The sequence below is a fragment of the Nelumbo nucifera genome, chromosome 6 (genome assembly GCF_055504915.1).
Source record: "Nelumbo nucifera cultivar China Antique chromosome 6, China Antique-T2T, whole genome shotgun sequence".
Classification (NCBI taxonomy): domain Eukaryota; kingdom Viridiplantae; phylum Streptophyta; class Magnoliopsida; order Proteales; family Nelumbonaceae; genus Nelumbo; species Nelumbo nucifera.
In genome coordinates this window covers 3996490-4021301 of record NC_142654.1, presented here as the reverse complement: position 1 = coordinate 4021301, position 24812 = coordinate 3996490, and the positions used below count along the sequence as shown (strand labels likewise).

At 36.7% G+C, this 24812-nt stretch overlaps 1 protein-coding gene and 1 pseudogene across 2 annotated transcripts; both read left to right on the top strand.

Annotated features, from left to right (window-relative positions):
• Positions 1-375: 375 nt before the first annotated feature.
• On the top strand, positions 376-11477 carry LOC104586665 (casein kinase 1-like protein 2). Its single transcript, XM_010243965.3, has 14 exons — positions 376-1167; positions 1286-1326; positions 3599-3668; positions 3771-3919; positions 4019-4114; positions 4206-4276; positions 7976-8037; positions 8185-8248; positions 8332-8416; positions 8516-8642; positions 8789-8871; positions 8952-9015; positions 9384-9526; positions 10699-11477. Exons 1-14 carry the CDS (start codon positions 1092-1094, stop codon positions 10996-10998), a joined length of 1431 nt encoding a protein of 476 aa, XP_010242267.1. The 5' UTR covers positions 376-1091; the 3' UTR covers positions 10999-11477.
• Positions 11478-16718: 5241 nt separating this feature from the next.
• LOC148790563 (subtilisin-like protease SBT4.3) lies at positions 16719-19064 on the top strand (annotated as a pseudogene). Its single transcript, XR_016077735.1, has 2 exons — positions 16719-17870; positions 17998-19064. The product of XR_016077735.1 is annotated as a subtilisin-like protease SBT4.3 (transcript).
• The last annotated feature ends 5748 nt before the right edge of the window (positions 19065-24812 follow it).

Here is a 24812-nt window from a genome sequence, read left to right as displayed (position 1 = left end):
TCCCAACCGTTTGATTAATTGATCAGTTGACAGACAGTGCCACGTTACAATCTTCTATAGATCCTAGAGTTTGCAGACACAATCTTCTCCCTTCTAGGGGGACCTGGGGCTACATTTCTTGTCAGCGGTCTCTTGGACGGCTGAGATTCTTTTTGTCAAATTTACGACCCTCGTTCTATTTCTGGCCAGCAAGATTCTCAGGACTCAGGTTGCCTCTGTCTCGCGTGTTTCGCCCGCTATAGAATATCGTACTATCGTGCTTACTGCTTACATCCGGACTGGCTCTATGAAAAGTGTCAGTTCCCTAGGTAGGTTGAACCTTGAACGGACGCGGAAGAGCTGAAGAGGTGGTGGGAAGTGGGCTCATGACACTTCGTGTAGGGCCGAAGCTGGTTAGGCAATCAGGTGAAATGGGCCCTCGGCAGTTTAGTGGGCCGTAAAGTTCTCATTTTGGGCTCATCGTTTTCTTTTTGGGGTGCACCTCTGTCCTCTGGCTCTAGTGCTAGACTAGTAGACTAGAACCGAGGGGCGAGTGGGATAGCGCGTGAAATGGGAGGTAAATATAAATATAAATTAGAAGGAAGAAAGAAAATACAAAAAAAAGAAAAAAAATGATAGAAAGAGTGAGAAAAAACCCTATTGTAATTGTCCGTTCTTGAAAGTCCGCTTCGATTGGATCAAAGCGTGATGAGGGGGTGATATCATGACGCCTCTACTTCCTTTCCTCCTCTTTTCTTCCTTCTTCCTTCCGTCCTCCTCCCTCTCTCTGTAACCCAAACCTCCATTGATATAAGCCCGAAGGGGTGAACCCTAGATCTCCCAATCTCACCCTCCACCGTTCGATCTCTCCCTGTTCGCTTCAGTCAATCTTCCATTTCTGTCGTCAAACTGCCTTTCAATCTGCTGCTTGTTTCTGCGTTTCCTCCTGGTTCTGTTGCGATGGGCGTTGACCGGCTTAATGCTTTCAGCCTTTGCTCGTTGTTGAATTCGGAGAATTGGAGGGGGTAAATCGGTTGGGAGGGTTCGGGTGGAGGCCTCGATTTTCTTTGGAGTTAGGGTTTTGGTTGTGAGTGTGGATTGGGATTTCGTTGATGGAGCCTCGTGTGGGGAACAAGTTCCGGCTGGGTCGTAAGATCGGTAGCGGGTCCTTTGGGGAGATCTATCTTGGTTTGATTATTCTGTTCTCTTTCTCTCTCCCTGTTATTTTCCTTCTTTTTATTATGATTTTGTTGACATTAAGGTTGGCATTCCTTGATTTCTATTTTGTTTTCTTTTTTTTTTTCAGGTACTAATATTCAGACCAATGAAGAGGTCGCTATTAAGCTCGTAAGTAGAATCTTTCACCAGCCTTCTTAATTAATAAAACGTTTCAACGATGTTTCTCCTCTGTTAATTTGATGTTCTTTAGGAAAGTTTCTTTATTCTTTAAGTTTGTTCGTGGTAATACAGCTGCTCTTCTGCGCTTCCTTCTATATCTAACCGAACAATACAAACATATGCACAATTGAAGCAAAAGAAAGGGGGCTGGGGAAAATTGACAAATTTGAAGAGCTATATTTGACATGGGTTTGGCTCTTCTGTTCACGTTAATGTAAATTCATCGTGCTTACTTCAAGAAAAGTTTAAAGAGGTATCATTCACATGGTATAAATCAAAACAGTAAATACTGGTTCCAAAGCTTGGCATCTACGCAACGTAGAAGCTATTAAGAAATGAGTTACAATATCCTCGATTCAGTAACGTTTCTCATGCAGAATCAGCTGTGGAGAGTGTTTAATTTTCTAAGATGTTTGATTTTTTGGCGACTAGGTGCCCTCTTAGGTGATGATCATTTCATAAAGAAGCTTTGGTTAACTTTATCTTGTCCCCTTAGTTAATGTAGCAAGAATCAAACATTAAAAGTGACTGGAAAGCAAAAATTACATAACCTATGAAAAAGCAACTGTACGGAACCCTGCCTGTATTCTGTTCATGCGAGAGGGATACATAAAGAGAAATAGAAAATGCATATATTGTGTGTTTGTGTTTAAATTATAGAATAGAAAAAAGAAACGACCAAGGAGGATGGGGCCCTTGTTAGGTTTAATGTGACAGAGGAATAGGGTTAAGTGTAGAAAAAAGGGGAAAAATAAAAGGATGGAAGTGTAGTGCAGAGGAAAAAAAGCAAATGAAGGGACAGAAATATTTTACTACAAGTACAAAGAGAGGGATGATACTTGTTTTGCTTATAGAGATTTAGAGGAAAGGAACTGGGCGAGGAAGCTTTTTATGATGAATACCATGGGTTCTATTATAGTGAACATGTTACTAAGCCCGTTTTGTGTCCATTTAAATTGAAATTAGTTGTTCACAATGCCCTTTGCTGCTTTGCCCTTATCTGTAGAATATAAAATGGCATAGCAGAAATTATACCTAAGACTGACACACCTCTACACAAGATCAGTGACAAGGCAACCATAAGAAAATGCCTTATTGCCTAGGTGACGCTTTGACAATTATGATTAAGACATGCTCTCACTGTACTTGTATTTATTTAGTTGTGGGCACTTAGATGAAGAGAGTTAGGAATTTATAATCATGTTTGGAAGTCAATGAAATAGGAGCCATTGCTTGGTGTAATTGTAAAATCTTGGGATGACAAATGTGAGAAAACAGATTCGAGTCTGAGAGAGTTAACTTTGTGGAAAAAATGCCATTGATTTGGTCCATATCTATTCTACCCTCCCAGGGTCCAAGGCCCCTGATAACTGGGACCATCATTGGATAATGGCCTTCTCATTGAGTCATTGAAATATGGCAATGATCAATTACTTTTATCTCCCTAGGTGGACACCCTCTAGTCATTCTCAAAAAAGTTTTCTTCTGAAGTTTAAAATAGTGACATAATCTCATATACAATATACAGGTTAATAAAAATGCAAATGCAATAAAATAAGAATTGGCAGTCTGTTTTTTCTTTTCTTTCTCCTTTTTTTTTGTGTGAGAGAGAGACCTTGACTCCTTAATCTGGTTCTGTTATTTATGGCAACTTCGTACCACCCATCACTGATTGGAAAAAACCTTAAGAACTGCTCTGCCAAGTGTCATTTCTATTTGTAATGTGCCATAAGCCCATAACTGATGCTGAAAGCAGTTAACATGCATATAATATGATACTGTTATAGCTACAGAGAACCATTAACAAGTAAGACCTCAAAATTTGAAATAAATTTGTAGTCAACTAGGCAAGATAGTTGTTTGGCAACCTGGGCAACCTAGTCAACATTTAATCATCCTACACAACCACATCATGGGCATAGCCACTTGTCGAGTTTGCAGTTGCTTTGGCCCTCAATTTACTAGTCAGTTAACTAGCTGATCATGTATGAAATCTCAATTCTCAAACTGATCAGTAAGAAAACATTTACAGACTATAGTTCAAAAGGACAACTGAGATCCAATACTGTCAATTGATGGTATAGAGAGGCATAATCTTAGTAGCGTTAACATGAAATGTATTGCATTGACCAATTGCACTTGTATGATTCTTCAATTACTTCAATTGGTATTAATTTATGCCTTTTCTGCATAAGGTGCTTACTATGTTTATTCGTTTCAGGAAAATGTTAAGACAAAGCATCCACAATTGCTGTATGAATCAAAGTTGTACAGGATCCTCCAAGGAGGAAGTAATGAAAACCATTGCTTCTTGTACTTTCATTTGCTTTTTTATTGAGAGTTTTCATACACTTGCTTGAAATACACTTTCATGAATTTTTCAACTTTGACAGCTGGAATTCCAAACGTAAGATGGTTTGGTGTTGAAGGAGACTATAATGTACTTGTGATGGATTTACTTGGACCTAGTCTTGAAGATCTGTTCAACTTTTGCAGTAGAAAACTCTCTTTGAAATCTGTTCTTATGCTTGCAGATCAAATGGTTGGTTTCCATATATAGCTTGTGTATTCTCTAAAGTTTTATATACTTTTTTCAGTTTCACTATGTATGACAATTTTACTGGTCATAACTCAATGTCAGATAAATCGAGTTGAATTTGTTCATGCCAAGTCATTTCTACACCGAGACATAAAACCAGACAATTTCCTCATGGGCTTGGGGAGGCGTGCTAATCAGGTTTTGGTTTTAAACATAACTTCATGTTTCATTATTAACAACATTCAGAAGATCTTTTTGATGTGTTATCTGCTGTTTCATTTGCACATAGGTCTACATCATTGACTTTGGTCTGGCTAAGAAGTATAGAGATACTTCAACCCACCAACACATTCCTTATAGGTATGTGGTGTAAAATACTTAAGATAAGCTTGCCGTTGCTCACAGTTCAAGAGTTTGAGACATCATGTGTGGTCAGCTGATTTCTATTTAGATTAATGCTGAAAGATTTCTTTAACATTTGAAATTCATGTTCTAACTTGTTTTTTGATTGTTACTCATAATCTGACTTGTTTCTTGTGATATTTTTCTTTATCAATCTTGTTTCTTATGATATTGTCGGGCATCCTAAGGAGAAAATTTACGTGCAATTTGTTTCTAATTTTGTTGTTTTTTTATTGGTTCTTTCATGGTTTGTTTACAGATGCGTCTTTATCAACATCACTGTACACGTTTGCAGTGTCAAAGATTGTTGGATTATGTTCCTCTTATATTCGTTGATTGTAATTGTTATCTTTTCAAGTTAATATCCAAATAATATTTTTGATAAGCAACTAAGGGTGGATTCGAGCCGAGCCGAGCCGAATATATGGCTATTTGAGCTCGGCTTGCCAATAAACTATTAGGCTCAAGCTTGAGCTTGATTTGGGCTAGAGACTTGAGCTCGAATTCAGCTCGAATCAAAAGCTTACAAGTCCAAGCTTGGCTTGGCTTGGCTTGAGCTTGATTGTGGGCCAAACATTTTATAAAAATAAAAACATATATATATATATATATAAATTATTTTTTATTTAACATATAAAAAATAGTTTTTATTGTATATTTATTATTTTATTATTTTTTATAATATATACATCTTATTTTTTTTATTATATATAAAAGCTTGATTAGGCTTGTGAGCCTCATGAGCTGAGCTTTATTGGGCTCGAGCTCGGCTTGATTAGCAAACATGCCTATATATTAGTCTCAAGCTCAACTCAAAGCTCGGTTTAGACCAAACCGAATTGAGCTTTTCATGAGCCAAGCTCGAATAGCTCATGAAAAGCTTGGCTTGTGGCCACCCCTATCAGCAACAGATTGAGTAATCTTTATTTATATGGTAAATGGTAGTGGAACCCTTCCATTAGAGCTAATGGGAGAAGTACAAATGCAAAACAATTACCTGTGTTGAACACTTGCTTAGAGATGAAGAGATACTGAAGATAGGAGCAGTACAATTAGCCTACATCTACCACTTCTCAAAAGAGAAGTTATCTGCCAAGTAATTAGCACTAGCAGATCTAGTTATCCCATTGAACAACCTATTCTTCATGCCAAGGACTTGGCCTCTCTAATGATGTTTAAATGTTTCCAAGGTCCATCATCAGTTGATTGCATCCGTATGATTATAAGTTGTATATATTTGTAGTTTGAACCCAAGGTGAACCCCAATTTTAATCCCTGAAGAATGGACGCTAGACTTTGCTTGTATACTGTCCCTTTTCCTATGAGCCTGAAAATCTTAGAGCATTGTCCCATTTGTTTTCTTATAGATATTGCCCATATATGAAGTGTCTTAGTATGGAACAGCCATCAAAGTTTAAGTTGACTCTTTTGGCCATTGGAGATTCCCATGGCTAATGGCCACTAGATGCCTTGTATGCAAAGCTACTCACTCACTGCCATCATGAAAGTCTTCTTGGTAGCATTCGATTTCTTTGCTTTTTTTGCTTTTTTGGATTTCTGAATGTAGTGAAGTTGTTCAGTAATCTGAATGCTGTAACCTCTGAGAAATGGCTATTTTACTTTTTTGCCCCTATAGGTGAATCTGTTTGGTTATTATGCACATGTCAACATAGTGATGCATATATTTTATTTTTTTTCTTTTGATAAATATATTGAAGTAACAAATAGTACATTAGAATAATATTTAATATATTAAGTTAAAATAAAATATTAATTAACATACTATTCTGATTAATATACAAATTACAAAATAATAATTAATAAATTAATTAAAAACAATGCATGCAAATTGAAAAAAGACATTTAAATTGGAAGTTAGTATTAAAATCTATTAAAAGTGAAAAAATATAGTATTAAAAAAATAGCATGTTTTGAAGCAGAATTATGATGCTGAAGATGTCAATTATTGATAAAAAAAAAGATGTGAAGGATGGCAATTTACTAGAGCTGGAAATATGAGAACAATAAATAAAAATTAATGAACATGGATAATAACATATGTCAAAACAACATCTCACACATGTCCTGTAACGAAAACATATCTTCTTTTTCTTTCTTTTGGTACAAAAGATAAATTTTATTAAACCATCCAAGAAGAAACAATATGACAAGGAACTGGCTACAGCAAATGAAAACCATAAAGGAACAAACTACAGAGCCTACAGACCAGAATAAACTACGGAAAATAAAGAATAAAGGACACACCATTCAAAAGTCTGATTAATGCTCAGTATCCACATTTTTCGCAATGTATCTTGAATTTAAAGCAGAAAATAACTTGTAAATATCAGGTCAGATGTAGTAGGGGAAGTATGTAATAGTTTGTAATAGCATGTATTGGGAATGCATTGTACTGGGGAAGTATGTAACCACCATTTGGAGTGAGATGAAAGGGGGAAGCACCATGAAAATGAGTGGAAAATAGTAACCGGAAAAATGGTTTGTGGGCAAGAAGATGATAAGAGACACGCTTGTTGTGCTTAGAACAAGTAGACTGATTGATGAGGATCCTGAAAAAGTTTTCCTAAACTGGTTAGGAAGAATTGAAAGAAAAAACAAAGAAAATGAAACCAAAAAGAGAATGCACACTACTGTAGTTTGCAATATGGAGAGTGGCATGTTTTGGCAGATCAGAGGTTGCACCAAACAACCCCAGAAGGGGGGAAGCACTATGAAAATGACTGGAAAATAGTAACCGGAAAAATGGTTTGTGGGTGAGATGGTAGGAGACACACTTGTGCTTAGAACAAGTAAACTGAATGATGAGGATCCTGAAAAAGTTTTCCTAAACTGGTTAGGAATAATGGAATGGATAAAACAAAGAAAATGAAACCAAAAAAAGGAGAGTGCTGAAATATTTTTCCTAAACTGGTTAGGAAGAATGAAATAGAAAAAACAAAGAAAATGAAACAAAAAAAAGAGAGTGCACACCACTGTAGATTGAGATAAGGAGAGTAGCATGTTTTGGGCAGATCAGAGGTTGCACCAAACAACCCCAGCTGCTGGTAAAACAACTTTTTCAGTGGTTGGAGGTGCGATCGGTGCTACCAAACGTACCCTTAGACTCTTAGTCTTAGTTCAATCACCCTTTCCTGCAGTTTCATATTACTTAACTCCTATGACAATCATTATTTATTATTTATAAAAAGAAATCTTATGATAATTATTGTAACTTCATATTTCTCTTATATTATATAAAGGGACAAATGCACTTTTCCTCTACTCATCTACCATTTACTGTTTTCTAATAATCATATTGAACGAGGGGAAGACAATGACAAAAAAAACTGGAACAGAATAGATGATCTCCTAGTTATGAGCGTAAGAGATTGCTGACTTTTGAAAGTTAATAAAACTTTTCCATGTATAATGTATTTGAACTTAAAAGAGTTTGGTTATTCTTGGATTGGAGAAAAAATGAACAAAAAAAATGGAATGACAATTTTACTAAATCTGGCTATCTTATTCTTATTAGCCAGATCATTGTTTTGGTTCTATTAAAAGTTGGTTGATATCACCATTTTTTTTCCTTGTGGTTTCAAAGCACACATACATAAGCCCATTAATTTAAACCTCATGCTGTCATAAACATTTCAGAGAAAATAAGAACTTGACTGGAACTGCAAGATATGCAAGCATGAATACTCACCTTGGCATTGGTATGTATATTAAATTGTCTGTGTGTTATTACCTTTCATTGCTTGCTACTCGGTCTATCATTCTAGTTTTGTTCAATTTCAAAAACCTCACGTGTGGCAACTCCAATCATTTTCTATGTTTTGTTATGCGGTTCTTGGGTTTCATAGAACAAAGCCGGAGAGATGATTTAGAGTCTCTTGGATATGTTCTTATGTACTTCTTAAGAGGAAGGTAGAGTTCCCTTCCTAGCTTTTTTAATTATTTTTTAATTTCTTTCTTTACAAAATATCTTTAGTTGTGCCTTTTCTTTGTAGCCTTCCATGGCAGGGTCTGAAAGCAGGAACAAAGAAACAAAAGTATGAAAAGATTAGTGAAAAGAAAATTTCCACTTCATCAGAGGTAATTCTCTTGTGTTTGCTGGCTGTTATCTTTTTTTTTTTTGTTTCAGCATTGGTAAAATCTGAACCCTGAATAAAATGTTTATTGCTTCTTTCTCAGGCTCTCTGTCGGGGTTATCCCACAGAATTTGCTTCATACTTTCATTACTGCCGTTCACTACGGTTTGATGACAAGCCCGATTATGCTTATCTTAAAAGAATATTCCGTGATCTTTTTATCCGTGAAGGTTCCAGTTTACTTACGCATCTGTTTCTTGTGCATTAAATATATCTTAAAGCTATAATGGTAGTGCTAATTTTCAAGTTGCAGCAAAATCTTTCAGCTACTTCAAGTATCAATTCCATTCTATCTGATTCTGATTTCATGTTGTAGGCTTTCAGTTTGATTATGTGTTTGACTGGACCATTTTGAAGTATCAGCAATCACAAATTGCCACTCCTCCTCCTCGTGCTCTTGTAATTGGCATTTTAGCATTAAATTTCCCTTGTATTCCCCTTGAAAGTATTGATGTCTGAATAATGGTTGCTGCTGACAGGGTCCTGGTGCTGGGACAAGCTCTGGGTTGCCCCCTGCTGTTGCAAATGTTGACAGACAGTCTGGTAGTTTTCTGCATTCATTATTCTTTTTTTCTTTTAAAAAATCTGATAATATTTTCTATCCCATATTAAGTTTCATCTTTGTTGGGGAAATGGAGGCATGCTTTCTTTCTAGATTCTGCCTTTGCATAGATGTGGATCCTGTTGCATAGGTTCTCCCAATTACAGTAACCTTTAAGGCCTCAAACCTAGTTCCCTTGGTGTAAAATGTCCATCTTTCTGGCAATTTTTCTCTTACAAATGCCTATTTTTATTTTGTTTAGTTGTTTTGTTTTGACTTCTTTTCCCCATTCTCTTTACCACAACTGAAGATGTGGTGTCTTCCTAGCTATATGCATGGGGCTTATGCTGCTTCTGTAACTTTGTCCTAGGTGGTGAAGAAGGGAGACAAGCAGGATGGTCTTCAACAGATCCCTCGCGTAGGAGAATTCCTGGACCTGCTATAAATGCAGGAAGCTTATCGAAGCAGAAGAGCCCAGTTGCAAATGATTCAGCACTGACTAAAGATGCTATGGTAAGTTATTTTGGTTAAAACTATGGTAACAGAATTTAAAGACAGAGGACTGATGATTCAAAATGGCCTATTGAGGAATGGTTTACTTTCATACTGCACTTTGGTGATAAATTTGCTGGTTTTGATCAATATGTTATTGACACAATATATGATCATAATTCATTACTCAGGTTTCACTTTGATGCTTCATTCATTTTCTATTATTTGTGCTGTAATATAGCTTCTACTACCCCCAGTTCCTGTTTAAAGCTTACTTGATTTATCTTGACAATCATGTTCTAGTATTTTTTCCATTTCTTTTCTCTCTATTTTGAGGGTATACTATTTTATTTTTTTTCCACATTTCTCTTTTAGGCCGTGTTTGGTTTTAAGGAAAAAGTACCTATACAAATTACTAAAGCTAGTAACCCAATGTTCACGACTATTTGTATTTGTTCTACCAGAATTTAGCTTAAATGTTTTATTGTATTTCATAGGAAAAATCAAGCGTCCAATCTTGCATGCTTAATGGCTTAATGGTACCACGTTGCAAGTCCCTGAATATCATTGCAATTAGCAAATGCAATCTTTTTTATACCAAGGCCTTAGACTGGATAGTGTGAAACATGGTTTCAGTTGGTGGATTAGACTTGGATATATTTACAAATACTAAGTGTGACATTAATCATCCTTGCTAATGCCATTATAGATGAGCCATGCACGTGTGCAAGTAAAGACGGAAAGGTAAAAAAGTGAAAAGACGTTTAGATTTTTGAATTTTTACCTTTTTAAATGTTTAGCTGAATGATTAGATTTAATGTTTAAAATTTTTGTACAAACACTGACAGTTAACTGTTAAAATATTCAGATTTAATTGATTCAACTTTTATGGCCTGGACATGAAGCCAAATATTGGCATTATTGGTGAAGATGTTAAAAAGGCTGTAGAGTGTAGAGATGATATCTCATTGAATGATGCTTCCTGTATTGTTTCACTCTTTCACCTGCGTCCTCTTGGCTAGTCTAAAAATCTAATTTATGTAATTATTTTTGTTGTTAGAAGTTAAACTTTATTTTATGTCTGAATGTGACACTGGAATTAGATCATTTTTAGCCTGGGGATGTGGCTTCGTTGCAGTTCGTCTTCTTCTGTTGTTACTTAAACTTACCCTTAAGTGCTTGCTTCCTGGCAGTTGCCTAGTTCTATTTATTTGGGGCGGACAGGTGGATCTTCAAGGCGTGCTGCTGTTTCTAGCAGCCGTGATGCAGCAATTGTGGGCGGTGAGCCTGATCCTTCTCGGCCTCGTGCCACAGAAGCAAGCCCAGGAGCATTTCGCAAAGTTGGAAGTGGTCAGAGAAGTTCACCCATTGGATCTTCAGAGCCCAGGCGCACGTCTTCTGGCAGGAACACCTCAAACATAAAGAATTATGAGTCCACCCTCAAGGGTATTGAGTGCCTTCATTTTGACAATGATGAGAGGTTGCAATATTAGCTGATAGCTGCCTGCTCTCTCTCTCTCTCTCTCTCTCTCTCTCTCACGTGCTTTCCTGTCTCCTGTAAATCATAAACTTCTGTACAACTTTTACGCTTGGAGTGCAACTGTTTCTTTGAGTTGGTGTTTGAAGGAAGCTGTGATTCAAACCTATGATCTGACGGGTTGGGAATGGTGCTCTGTTGACTACACAATAGAAATTCGAATAATTCAGGGGAGCTGAACCCAACTGATACCCTTGGAGGAAAGGCTATGTCCATACAGGTTGAGTTGTCATCATGGGTGTTCTATTTTATACTTTGTTTCGGGATTCTCTACATGCTAATCTGTTACATACAATCTCAGAACTCTGGCACCGTTAACCCTTCATTTGTATTGCTTTTTCACTTTTTCCCTTCTCACGTATACTCTAGAAATGTTGCCTACCAGAAAAAAAGAATATTTAAGTTGAGAGTGATGCACTTGATTTCTGGAGATTACTTGGAGCTTTATTAAAACTGTTTATAGCATTTATGATGGCATTGATATAATTTTGCAAGAATAAAAAATGAAAAAAAAAAATTTGTATGGTTGTCAGCCATGGGTGCGCATCTTTGTCCCTTGTGTTGGGAATTGTATGGCTTACGCGATCTTATGGGGTGGAATAATAACACCAATTGCCAATCTTCTATCTGTATTCCTTTTACGAATAAATACATTTTAATATTTATACTCGAAAATGTTGAGTTAGAATCTGCCGCAATTAATTTTGGAAACAGGTTTGTATGGTTTATTAACAATGGTTAGATTTCTTGTCAATGTGTATTTCGTGGAAACACTTTTATATTTCTTAGTTCAAGTAAAAAAAAAAACATATATATATATATATATTTACAACACGGAGACCACCACTCCATCTCCGCCCTGGAATTAGAAGGTAACTTATGGGCCAGAGAACATATCACCTGCAAACAAAATATGTTCCAAGTTCTAACACCTCTTACCAACACAATCTGATACTACACATCTCATACATGGTGGGTCTCAGTCTCATGGTGAGCTGTGCGGTGTCAGATCATGTTGCTAGGGGGCGATTCCAAATCTTTAAATCAAGCATTGCCAGCAGAGAATCCGAACATAGTCTCACTGAACTACTGAAACCATACTGCCCCTTCGCCAACTACACATTTTACTGAGAACCAAACTTCAAGACAAACTTTCCCCTGGTTCGGTGAACTGACCTCGCTTGCTCCCTCTGAAATGAAGTCGAATCCTCTCCTAAAATTAATTACCCCCAATGTACAGGTTGGGGGTCGTAATTTATCCTAAAAAATAATTAATATTTTAATAATTATTAGATATATTAAACTACTTGTTTATTGATCCTATATATGGAGATTAAAATTTCTAATTTTTTCTTAGGTATGACCGTATGAAATAAAGTTGAGAGGTAAATTATGATGGTAAAATAAAGTTGAGAGGTAAATTTTTTAAAAAGACTTGGTATTAGCCGTTAACCCTATAGGACTTAAACATGTACTTCATCAATGAAAAGACACATGTAAAGTCATTTAAAATTTAAAAATCCTATTTTTCCCTTTTTTTTTTAGGATGAAGAAGAAGAACGTTGGAAGTGGAGAAAAAAAGATGACAAAGGAGAGAGAGAGATGACAACGTTTGGGAAACAGACAACAACACCGAAGTGGAAGAAACAGCGTAAGCTCAGCTAAACAAAAGAAAAATGAGGTTTAGAGAGTTCAGAGTTGGGTTGGTTCCAATTTCAAAAATGTGTTTGTTATATTTAGTCGTTCCTCTCTCATTCCACCGATTGAGAAATCATAAAATTTTCATGTGTTTCTTTCCGAACTGCACCTGTTGACTAATCTCTCACTTTTACTTTACCTTCCCTCACCCAAATCAGCCCCACGCGCTTTCATTTTTTTGTGTCGTTCCTCCCCAAAATCAACCCACACGATTTTTACTTAGGGCTGTGTTTGGTTGCATTACAATTTTATTTGCATTAGTACAAATACATGGGGGGTGCAAATGAAGAAAATGCAAATTCCTGTTTAATTTTATTTTCGATTTTACTTTATTCTACTTCGTGTATTAATATACTTCATTTTTACTGCAATCAAATTAAACAAGCAAAAAAGAAAAAGTCAGAATTTATACTCAAACCATTTGCACTATTATAGTTTTGCATCAATGCAAATTTATTTGCATTGCAACCAAACACAGCCAAAAGAAATTGCTAAGTATGAGGCAATTTCAGATGACAACAATAATATGGTGAAAGATCATTAATTAGATCCAAATGAGGCAGGACCTATTGATGTTCCCCAACACGTCCTAAAGGTGATGTAGTCAGTTTTTGAAAAACAGCTTCAATATATGTAGTTAATTGTGAGAAAAGAGGATATACAGCAACCCCCTTTTGTTAAATATACAGTCAGGTTTTGTGTAGACTGTAGACTGTGCAAAGATTCACACCCATAGATATTACGATGTTGATTTTTTGTCAAGTCATCTCGTAGTGTCTCTATTTATCTGTCCAAGCATCAACCCATCTTCTATTTATAATCTTTTTTGGGTTGTTGTTCAGATGTGATCATGCATGTAAAGAGAGGGGTAATTTGATATATCCACCGCCCACGAGTTTGAAAATGATATATTTTGAAAATTTAAAAGAAAATGAAGGATAAAAGAATCACAAGATATATTTAAGTCGTTTTTAGAAACACGTGTATATTTATGAAAACTTGGAGTATGCTCAAGTCTTTTACCCTAATAAGCCATTAAAATAATGCACTTATTTAATTTCTAAACATTCCAGTGATTTTCCTTTGATAGATTTGTAATAAATAACCCTATGGGTTCTTCAAAAAATTTGTTTTTATATAATGAATTAAAGGAACAAGATCAGGTTTCCCTACCTTTTCATTCAAAACCCAACACAAACGTAAGGAGCGTGAATGTTGGAGAGTTGGGACCTACTTGCATAGATTAGACCAAGGTTCAAAATTTTGATATATATCAGACCGCATCGTATTGGGAGCCTCTCAATTCGCCCCTACAGCGGGTTTAACCCGGCTGAGGAGATAAAGGGGCCTTAGACCGATTCCTCTGAATCAGGATCACAAAGAAAAAAAAAAAAACAATAATATCGGACTGTATCAATGTTTTGAATCTTGGATTAGACGAGTTTGACCCAGTTAAGTTGGAATCAAGAAATTAGAGAGAAGAGATTTTAAACAATTAGACAAGAGACTTGATGTTATTTTGAAACTTGAAAGAAATTGAGGGAATGATTGTTTTCCAACCATCACTGCTAAGTCTTAATCCATGTATTGGTTCCAAAATTTTCGTGTACTGTACGTACCCAACAAATAGCCCCCGTTTGGTTTGGTTGTGCAGTAATTAAAATACTAACCCATTAATAATAATAAATTAATAAAAAAACCAATTCGAGAATTAGGAGAGAACAAGGCAGGGAATTCTTGCAGGCCGAACCTCAGAGCTACGCAAACGCCATCAATGATTGCAGACTGCCCTTTAATCTTCAAGATTGACAAGGGGCAAGAATTTTATTTTAAACTGTTAAGTAGCGTTGGGAAGTCTCATCGCTCCTTTCACATCTATTAGGCAGGGATCAGAGATCATAAATAGCCTCGAATATGAGAGGATGGATCCCCATCCATTATTTTCAAAACGATTCATGAATAGCTTTGAATTTCTTTGATGCACCATTTCGTTTCTTCTCAACTCTTGGTTTCTTTTTCCTTTTCTTTTCTTATTTTTTTTTTCTTACCATTTTTTCATATTCGAGGGTCTTTTGTGGTTTACCTTCTATTTTGTCATTGGTGATCGGTCTACTCTGTATTGTCTTCCTTTGTTTTTAACAAGTGTTTTAAATTTTTTGATCTATTGTTGGCCGTTCTTTCCAAAATAGGTTTGAAGATTTTATTTCTATCTTATTAATTCATAAATCATCTTTTGGGTTATTTCTATGTGGAAAATATTTATGTAAGTATTTCATATATGTTTCTATTTAACTTAGAGAAAACCTACCTGTATTTGTTATTTTGACTGTGTACAGTTCAGTTTGCTAATGAACTGATCAGTTTCGGACTTTTGGTAGCTTTGTTGCTATGGCTGTTCTGGTTCGTCGGTTCAGAGATGACAATGGAGGGAGGAACAGAGGATGGAGAAAGAGAGTGGAAGAAGAAGAAAAAAGGAAAAGGATAGGGAGAGGGCATTAGAAAGGAAAGGGTTTCTCTTTTTTCTGTATTCTACTTTTAAAGAAGCAAACCATCAGTTAATTTGAAACGTGACGTGTTACAATCTTATTGGGAGTGCACCATGGTACACACCAAACAAGTGCAGGAAATCCAGATTGAATCATCTTTCGGGTTTACTATTGATATTCCCACATTTTTGGGTTCATTTCGGCGGTGTTGTATGGAATGAAATCCAAAATCAAACTACATCGTAAAAATGGTATCAGTTTTAGTAATAGATTAATTAGTTGTATATCTACAAGTGCTCAATGCTTAGATAGAATTCTAGTAAATATTATTGAGTAGTTTCTTGATTTGGTATCTCCCCGGCCGGCCATATAAAATTAGGCCTCCCGATCTCTTCACCCGTCATCAGCATCCAAGAATGGCTGGGCTACCTTGAAGCAGTCTCTTTCTTCGTTCTCTCGCATTCTAGTAGTTTTCATGGCCATCATTAGCATCCCATGTGGTGCTAATTAATTGCTATTGAAGAAGATAGAAAGGCAAGCCATGCATCCTCGATCGCTTTTTAGCTACGTGGGTTTAGATATTCTTTTGTTAATCTGATGCTATTCTGAGTCTGTATGAATACATATATATATATATATATATATATATGTATGTATGTATCGGTGTTTCCCAGTAGAACCCTCCAGCTTCATACAACGAGATCCTGGAATTTCATGGGTTTAACTGCGGCAGCGAAAAGACAACCCAATGCCGAGAGTGATGTGATAGTCGGTGTCTTTGACACTGGAATCTGGCCGGAGTCTGAAAGTTAATTTCAGTGACAAAGGATTCGGCCCTCCTCCTAAGAAATGGAAGGGTACGTACTTGTAATGGTGGCAGCAATTTCACCTACAACAAGTAATTCTCTTCACTCCATGGATCATGCATGCATGATGCATGGCTGGCCTAATATGTGTTCTTCTTGCTAATGAGATATATTTGTTGTATTAGTATAGGTTGATGGGAAGGCAAACATGTTTCTGTTCATTTGTCTTGAGATGACAATGTCTTCCTCCATGATCTAACTATGAGACTGTCGTCTCAACAATCTGGTATTATGTAATTGTTGCAGTAAGCTCATTGGCGCTCGAGTTTACAGTGAGAATGAGGAGGAAAGTGCAAGGGACAAGGAAGGACATGGCACACAAACTGCGCGCGTCAACAGCAGCAGGGAACAGAGTGGTGGGTGTGGGCTTTTATGGAGTGGCTCGAGGAAATGCAAGAGGAGGAGCGCCATCAGCTAGGATTGCTGTTTACAAGGTCTGCAGCAGTGAAGGTTGTCGAGAAGAAGATATCCTCTCCGCCAGCTTTTACGATGCCATTGCTGGTGATGTAGACATAATCTCTATTTCAGTAGGGCGAGGTCAAGCAGCAGTTGAGTTATCTACAGATTCCATTGCTATTGACAGAGTTGTTTTAGAGGATGGTACACATCTTTTGGTAAGCAGATCAACCACTTTCTTAATTTCTTTCTTTTTTTTTTTTTACTGTAAATCATCACTTCTTACATTTGGTCTATCTTCTTTAATGGGAATAGGGTAGATCTGTTAAGTCATTTGGTTCAAGAAGAAGAAAAGTTGATATTGTATATGGCAGAACTGCTTCAAGGCTATGTGATTTTAATAGTGTTCGGTATGTTTCATCTGTAGATTAATTGATAGAAATCAAGATTTTTTTGCTTCATTTTCAGGTATTGCATTTATGGTTCTTTAGATAGTCGTTTGGTAAAGAGGAAGATTGTGGTATGTGATGAGGTCTCGCTAGGAGAGGAACCCAAGCGAGCCGCTACTCTTGGGTAATCATGATAGATAGAGAATTTAGTGATTTTGGTTTAATTTATCCTCTCCCTGTAGTACTGTTAACCCCTGAGAATGGGGAGAGGGTCAAGCTTTACATGAATTTCATAAGGTTAGCCCTCAATTCATCTATCTTAATTTTATGCCAAGCAAAACAGAGTGTCAAGATTTTTTTTTGGTTGAATTTTGAATCGTATTATTTATTATATTATCTACATGTATAAATCTCTTATCTATCAGAATTTCCAAATTAATGTGTTTGAAGCTTTGAATAGGTGTACTGATGTATTTTATCGATCTTTTATTTTATTTATTTTGAATGTAAGAAATTTCATTGGGAATTCTTTCAGAACAAAATTAATTGTGTTTGTGTTTGAATTTGATGTCATTAACTCAGAACAAAATCCATCAAACTTCAGAAATTGAAAGGAATTAATGTAATTTAATCAAAACTAAAGCCATTGTAATGCTTTCATCTTTGGGATTGTACTTGTGTGCTTGCCCAAATATAACTTTTGAATTTGATGACACTTCTCCACTCTCTGTCTTCAGTTCTATTAATTTCTCCCGGGAAAATATATTAATGCAGCCAGATGTAAGTGCCCCAGGAGTAAATATTTTGGCAGCATTTTCGCCTCTTGCTTGACCATCTGATAGTGATGGGGGATACAAGATCAGTGAAATATAACATATTGTCTGGGACCTCCATGTCTTGCCCGGCCACACGTTACTGGTTCAGCTGCTTATGTCAAAAGCTTCCACCCTGACTGGTCGCCTGCGGCCATTAAATCTGCTCTTATGACTACTGGTACCCATTTTCTCTCTAAGTTTAGTTTGATACTCAAAACATTGCTTTTAATTTGATCTTGAGCTTTATTAAATTAAACTTAATTCTAACACATACACAAAATTAAAAAACTTCCTTATTTCCATAGCTCGGCGTACGAGTGCTGTTCAAAATGAAAAGACACTGTATTGGCTTATGGTTCTGGCCATATTGATCCAGTGAAAGCTAAGAACCCTGGTTTGGTCTATGATGCCCATAAAGCTGAGTACATACAAATGCTGTGCAATATGGGGTATGATTCGAGGCTAATATATATCAGGTGACAACAGCAGTTGGCCAAAGGAGAGGACAGGCGAAGCTAAGGATCGATCTCAATTACCCTTCAATAGGACGTTATGTTGCAGACTTGAAGCCATTCAAGAGTAACTTTACACGGACTGTTACCAACGTTGGCTTCGCAAACTCCACATATAAGGCAAAAGTAACTTGTTCAGGTTCTGAGATGAAAATCAGCGTCGAATCCAGTGTTCGATCTGTCGTTTAAGGCATTGAACGAAAAGAAGTCTTTTGTTGTGACTGTAGATCAGTACTGTAGGTGAGCTATCGCATTAAAACATCCTGCACTGTTTGGATCATTGGTTTGGTCTGACGGAATTCATAGGGTGAGAAGTCCAATTGCTGTATTTTCAGATCTTTCCTTATTTTTATCCTCGCCGCACCAATTAAGCAAGTGTTGTCAAACTCACTATAGTAACGTGGAATATTTTCATTGTAATGGCCTAATGGGAAGAGCTTGATGTCATTGGGTTTATTGCAAATATCATCTGTGTAGTGATTAGTGAAGCTGAAATTCATCCACTCTTCTTTTGAAGTTCAAATCTCTCTCTGCTTGTCTGTCTGGAGTATCTTAATGAACGACCGAACACATCAAACTCATGTCCAAGTGTCTCGAGCTATGTCCTGACTCTTGCAAACCAACATTGCCAAACGATGCCGATATGTCCTGCATGCCCTACCACTCTTCCTACAAATTGAGTAGACGGCCGGACCTATATATGTTTTGGGCAGCCATCATCCCCACCTCATTATCATAAAGATTATATGGAAGATGGTGGATTTCCACCCAAACATCGATCCACTTCTTTAAGTAAAACCGAAGAAGAAACCTTATCAGATGACCATACATGTATGACCGTTTGCCTAACATCCACTATGTCTACGCCATAGTGAACCAGCAGCTATAGCGGGTTGAAATCACTAGTGACATCTCACTTCATAATGCACCCGAAAAGTGTCCTCCGACACCCTAGTAAACTTGGTGCTATAAAAGGTACTGAAAGTAGATTATATACTCCCAGATTTTATGAATACCCACTGCATGACCCAGTAGTTATTTTCCTGCAATTTATTCTTATTTTACTGGAAAATTTATTATCTATCAATTTTACCGAGTTTTCGACTTTCTAATGAATGTCTAGTGGCAGAAAACAACAGATCGATGATCAATCATAATGCACACACTGCACCAATTATAGAAGTTGTAATGAGGCTTAAATAAATATTCATGAGAGAACGACAATGATTGTAATACTATTCAGTACTCATGGTCATTTTGGGTAGCCCCAGAATCCATTAACTTCGATTGTTGATCATTGTAAACACCCATTTTTCCAGATTGCACATACAATATGGGACAGACAATGGTCGGCCAGGCGTGGATGACACAGAGTGGTTGAATGAAAAGCAGCATAGAGATGATGCCTTGTAGTAGCTGGTAGCTTATCTCTGTTCAGAAACAAGTGCATCTGGGTCGACAGCGACAAATGAGTTAGTTCGAGACACTGGTAAGGATCTAGGCATCCTTGTAGGGTATGAAGATAACCGTCTGCCCTTCTCGTCATAGATTATGGCATCTTCCTCATCTGGAACTCTGCATCTCTCCCCTAGAATTATAGTCTTTGTCCACAGTGAATCTTCTGGTTTGAATGCTCTATGTTTGTGATCCTCTCTTCTAGACCGGAACCTGGTCATGGCAGCCGAGGACCCGTGCAGCTTCCCGGGCAGCTTCATGCTCAGGCTGGTCATCAGTCTCCGCTTTGATGTCGAGTAGTTCAACAAATTTTCTGCTCTGGTTGGTGGTAGTGCCCGTCTTTCTTCTTGGCTTTGGGCGCTCATTCTCTCTGTTTCTAACGCTGCTTTGGATGGTGGTAGCGGCAATGTAGTCGTAGTGATAGTTGTTGTTGTTGTCGTCGTTGTTATCATACTGGTCTCGTGTGCTATCTCTGATGGTTCAGATGTTGGGGATTGAAGGGGCGATGGGGTCTTTTTAGATTTAGAACCACAAAGAAATACAACTATAGCGATCATTGCAGCAACCGAAGCTGCAAAGAGATAGAGAGAAATTGCAGGATGGAATAATGAGACGATTTCAGATGGAACTCGTCTTCCCATGGAAAGGAATTTGCTTTGCCTTTTCTATCTTTTATATTCTGTGTGTGTGTGTGTGTTGATCGTAAGGGAACTGAAGATAGAGAATTTCTTTCTTTGGTTTGATTTTCTGGGTTTTCTGTCTGAAGGTTGATTTGATCGTAACGGAACTGAAGATAGAGAATTTCTTTCTTTGGTTTGATTTTCTGGGTTTTCTGTCTGAAGATTGATTTGATGGTAAAGGAACTGAAGATAGAGAATTTCTTTCTTTGGTTTTGTTTTCTTCTTGTCCAGTTTTGTTTCTTTTTACACCCGAAACAGATTGCGTGGTTTGAGGAATGGGAGGTGGGAAGAAGAGGTGAAGAGGGAGAGATGCAGTTGGCAGTTAATTAGTTAAACCCCATTAATATCAAAAGAACCGCCGCACACCCTATTTAGAAATTCCTCTGGTTGAATCCAAGATGAAATGCATCAGAACCATCCATCAAAGAGATCATTTTGATAAGTACGCTAATAATAGAACAAGATTCTTTTAGTAAATAATTATGCCTGAAATCGAGATGCTGTACTTGATAAAAAAAAAAAAAAAAACACTAACCGAATGTTTTCCTCACATTCTGTTGAATTCAAGCTGCTATAACCTTGTTGTCGTATCATGTGGTATTAAATTGTCCATCACAAAATTGACTCTCTGAATACTACCCCAGAGACTGTTAATGACTACATTACATACGGTGGAAGCTCTCTCTCTCTCTCTCTCTCTCTGACCCGAAGAAGTCTACCTCGATTGGAGAAAGGCTAACACTCGTGAATAAAGAACATCCGGCTTCAATTCCTATCGACTTCCAGAGACAAACCAGAAGTAAATCCTGCAAAATTGGCGCCAATGGTGACAAGAGAAGCAAAACCCAACATCGACGAGGAGCCGGCGAACCTCCGCCGAAGATCTCACTAAAAGCTGTAGGTTCTCTTTTCTGGCCATTGGGATATTGTGTTTGATGAACTTGATGGAGCCGGGGAATTGCTTTGTGGAGGAGGTAGAATTAGTGTTTACCGCCCATGGTTCAGTTCTTTCTATGTTACCTAAATAAAATTTGAGGTATCATCCAAATTTTTGGGAGACAAACTGAGTTGACTATACCCTCTTTTTGCTGTTTCTTTTAGGATGTGGGGATAGAAATAAGCAGAGGTTAATGTAAAACGGGAAGTGTTAAGCAGTTGTAAGAAATCAGGGGGGTTTAAGTTATCTTATATATATACCCTTTTAAATGGAATCTTACTGTTGATTCCCATATTTGCAAATTTTTATTTCATGTCAGTTCTTAAAGAACCATTCAACATAAAATCTTAAGTTGTTAGGTGAAGTCATAAATTAATATTCTTAAATCTTGAATAGATTGATATTCTCTAATAGCAGTAAACTTTCTCATATTTCTCTATTTTTTCCTTGCATGATTATAACTGGACACTTGTCCATGCTTGTCTCCCTAAACTCTTCCCCTCCCTTTCTTCAGTAGCAAGTGAACATCTCCGTCTCACTCCTCCTTTCTCTCTCTTCCCCGATTCAGTAGCAAATGAACAAGATAATTTCTTGTCTGACTTTCTCTCTGTTTCCTTCTGTCTCTCTCTTTCTCAAGATAACACTGCCTAGAGCTTTAGATGAGGTAAGTTTTTGCAAATCCTAACCCTAAATGCTAACGTTTTTGCCTTTCTCTCAAATCTCTCTCGTCTCTCTTCCATATGCATGTGTGTCTCTCTTCCATTCCCAATGTCATCTAAAAACACCGTTTGAAAGCTTCCATTAAATCTTTTCTTGTCTGGGTTTGCTTTCTCTCCGTTTCCCTGTCTCTCTCCCTCAACACCGTTTAAAGCTTCCATATTCTTTTCTCTCTTCTCTCGAAGTTTTCCCATGCTCTCATTTTCTCTCTATTTGCATTGATTTATATTCATGGTTTTGTTGGAACTTGGAAGGTTAGGCTCTCAGAAGACTTTACGGCTGGTGCGCAGTTGCCATATTACGGGGGTTTTCAATCTTGGCCTTTTCCCATGGTCAAGCGGTAGCTGGATTAGGTTGTACGGTTGTTGGTGTGGCTATGTTGTGGTTCTGCAGCGATCTCTCCATCTCTTTCTCTTTCTTTCTCTTTCTCTAACACTGGTCTGGCTTAAAGTTTTGGTCCATTTTTTCTCAGTTTATTAGGTTGAGTTTTGATCAGTATTTATTTCTAGACAATGGGGTTTGATAAGTTTGATTCTGTATTATCTGCCGGGAAGAAGAGAGATGTATTACAATGAAAGAACATTCCAGAGCAACAAAGAAGATGTTATTCCTGCATAGAATGAGAAATTATTTCAAGAAAATAGAAAAGCCAGATGAATTTTCTGAAACTCTCCCTTTCTTCCGCTGTCCTTCACGGGTCTCACGGTCGATAGCCAATCTTTCACTTTATGCTTCTCTGGTTCTCTCTCTCAAACTTCTGTGTATTTCTCTCTATCCACCTCGTGGGTTCTTCATTTCTCAATTTGCCCACTTTTTCTCCTCTTTTATTCACAATCCAAATAAAATAATGGAAAATTATGATAATCTTTTGATTCAAATAGACGGCTAGATGTTTGTCCCTCCATCAAACTTCCTCACATAATCCCCTTGCCCAACCAAAAGGCTGAGCCATCTCTTTCTCTCTCTCTCTCTCTCTCAGATGGTTAATACTTCATATTCCAACAATTACTACTCCTGTTGGGAGCCGTCCAAACAATCTGTTCATTTGGTGTAGGCCATCTCATTCAATTAATTAATTAAGCTAATAATGAATAATGATGGTGGTCTAATTCTTAATCCAAAGAACAACAAGAGTATAGGGTATGCATGGGCCAAGGCCCATGGCATAAGAAGTAATATCGTATTCACTTATATATGTAAAAACTTGACAGTCTTGGAAAGCTTTTAATTAAATATTTAATTAAAAGAATATTGATGATAATTACTCATTTACCTAAATCCATAACAGTAAAGATATTAGACATGTAAATGAAGTCAACATGCATTAAATTTCAATTTTCTAAAATAATGATGAAAAACTAGTAATGATATAAGGCATTTAGGGATTTAAGAGGGAAAGCTTACTTTGATAATTTTCTTTTATACTAAAATGAACTCAGAATTATTAATGTTACATGTTTGTGGGGACTAGGGTGTGTAGCCTTCTACAAAACCTACTAAATGAGATACCTACTAGCGCCATATATTATATGTTATATGGTATGTTTTATGCATAAATATTATAATATGATATGTATAATTACATAAGTGGGTTTGGATATTTGGTCTTTTGGCTCGGATTGGATCCAATACTTTGGGCTCTTTTTGGGCTGGGGTTGGGCCTAAGAGGCCTATGCTTGGCCTAATCTTATCATATTTCAGTGTGGATTGGGCCCAAATTAGATATATCATGCCTTAACTTGGAGGTTATGGGTGGCTTCATTTCTCTTTCGTTTACAAATTGTTTCAATCTCTCCTCTTTATTCTCATGAATTCATGGTCACATTTGCTAAGCTCTACGAGATCACATTGGTGCATGTCTTAGTGTGCATATTGGGAATGTTTGGATGGTTTGTAAAGAGAACTATATGACATTCGAAAGGCATTTTTTACTTTTTAAATGTTACTTAACGGTTAATTAACGGCAGGTATTATATTGTCACATTTTGAAAATTTGGGTACTGGGTTGTCGTATTTTAAAATTTGTTGACTAAATTTTCCCTAATTGTTTTCCAAATTATTTCTTGATACTTTACATTCAAGCTGGGCACCAAAACTTGTTTATATATATATATATTTTTTATTTCATGTTATTCGGTACAAGAATTCGTTGTTTGTCGAATAATTTTGCTTTTTGAACAATGATTCTTATCGAGGGGGATTGGGGAGGGATTTAATAATCATCCATCACCATCTGTCTGACTAACTATATTTATTGGATATGTGGGAGTTTTTGTGACTAGCAACACTGAAGCCTTTTTTATGAAAACATCCTGCTATGCAGTTGCAACAATGAAGCCACTTTACCCTCTTTGTAGGATCCAATCAGATAGCAATAGTAATGGAGGTGATATTTTCTTTTGAGGGTTCGTTCCATTGTATTGGCAGTGAAGCAAGTAATGCATCAATCAAGTAACTCGATATACATTTTCCTTTGATTGCTACTGTTTTCTTAATTATTGTGATTTTTTCCTTTATTTATAATTTATAATTTTATTTGTTGTTTTATTGCCCATGATTAGTACGAGCGATAGTTTTTGAATCATTGTTATATTCTTTTACTTCACTTTTTTATTCTCCCAATTATTCGGTATTATTTTCGTCGCTAGTTTAAATTTAAATTTTAGACTAAACAAAGACAAAGCTGTATATGAAGTAAATTCTAATAATATAAATCAAAGAACTCCAGACACACCGCGTGGTCGGCGTCAATCTTGCTTATACAATCCACTCCACTGCAAATTAATATTTTATCATTCTAGTCGGTGATAAAAGACAGA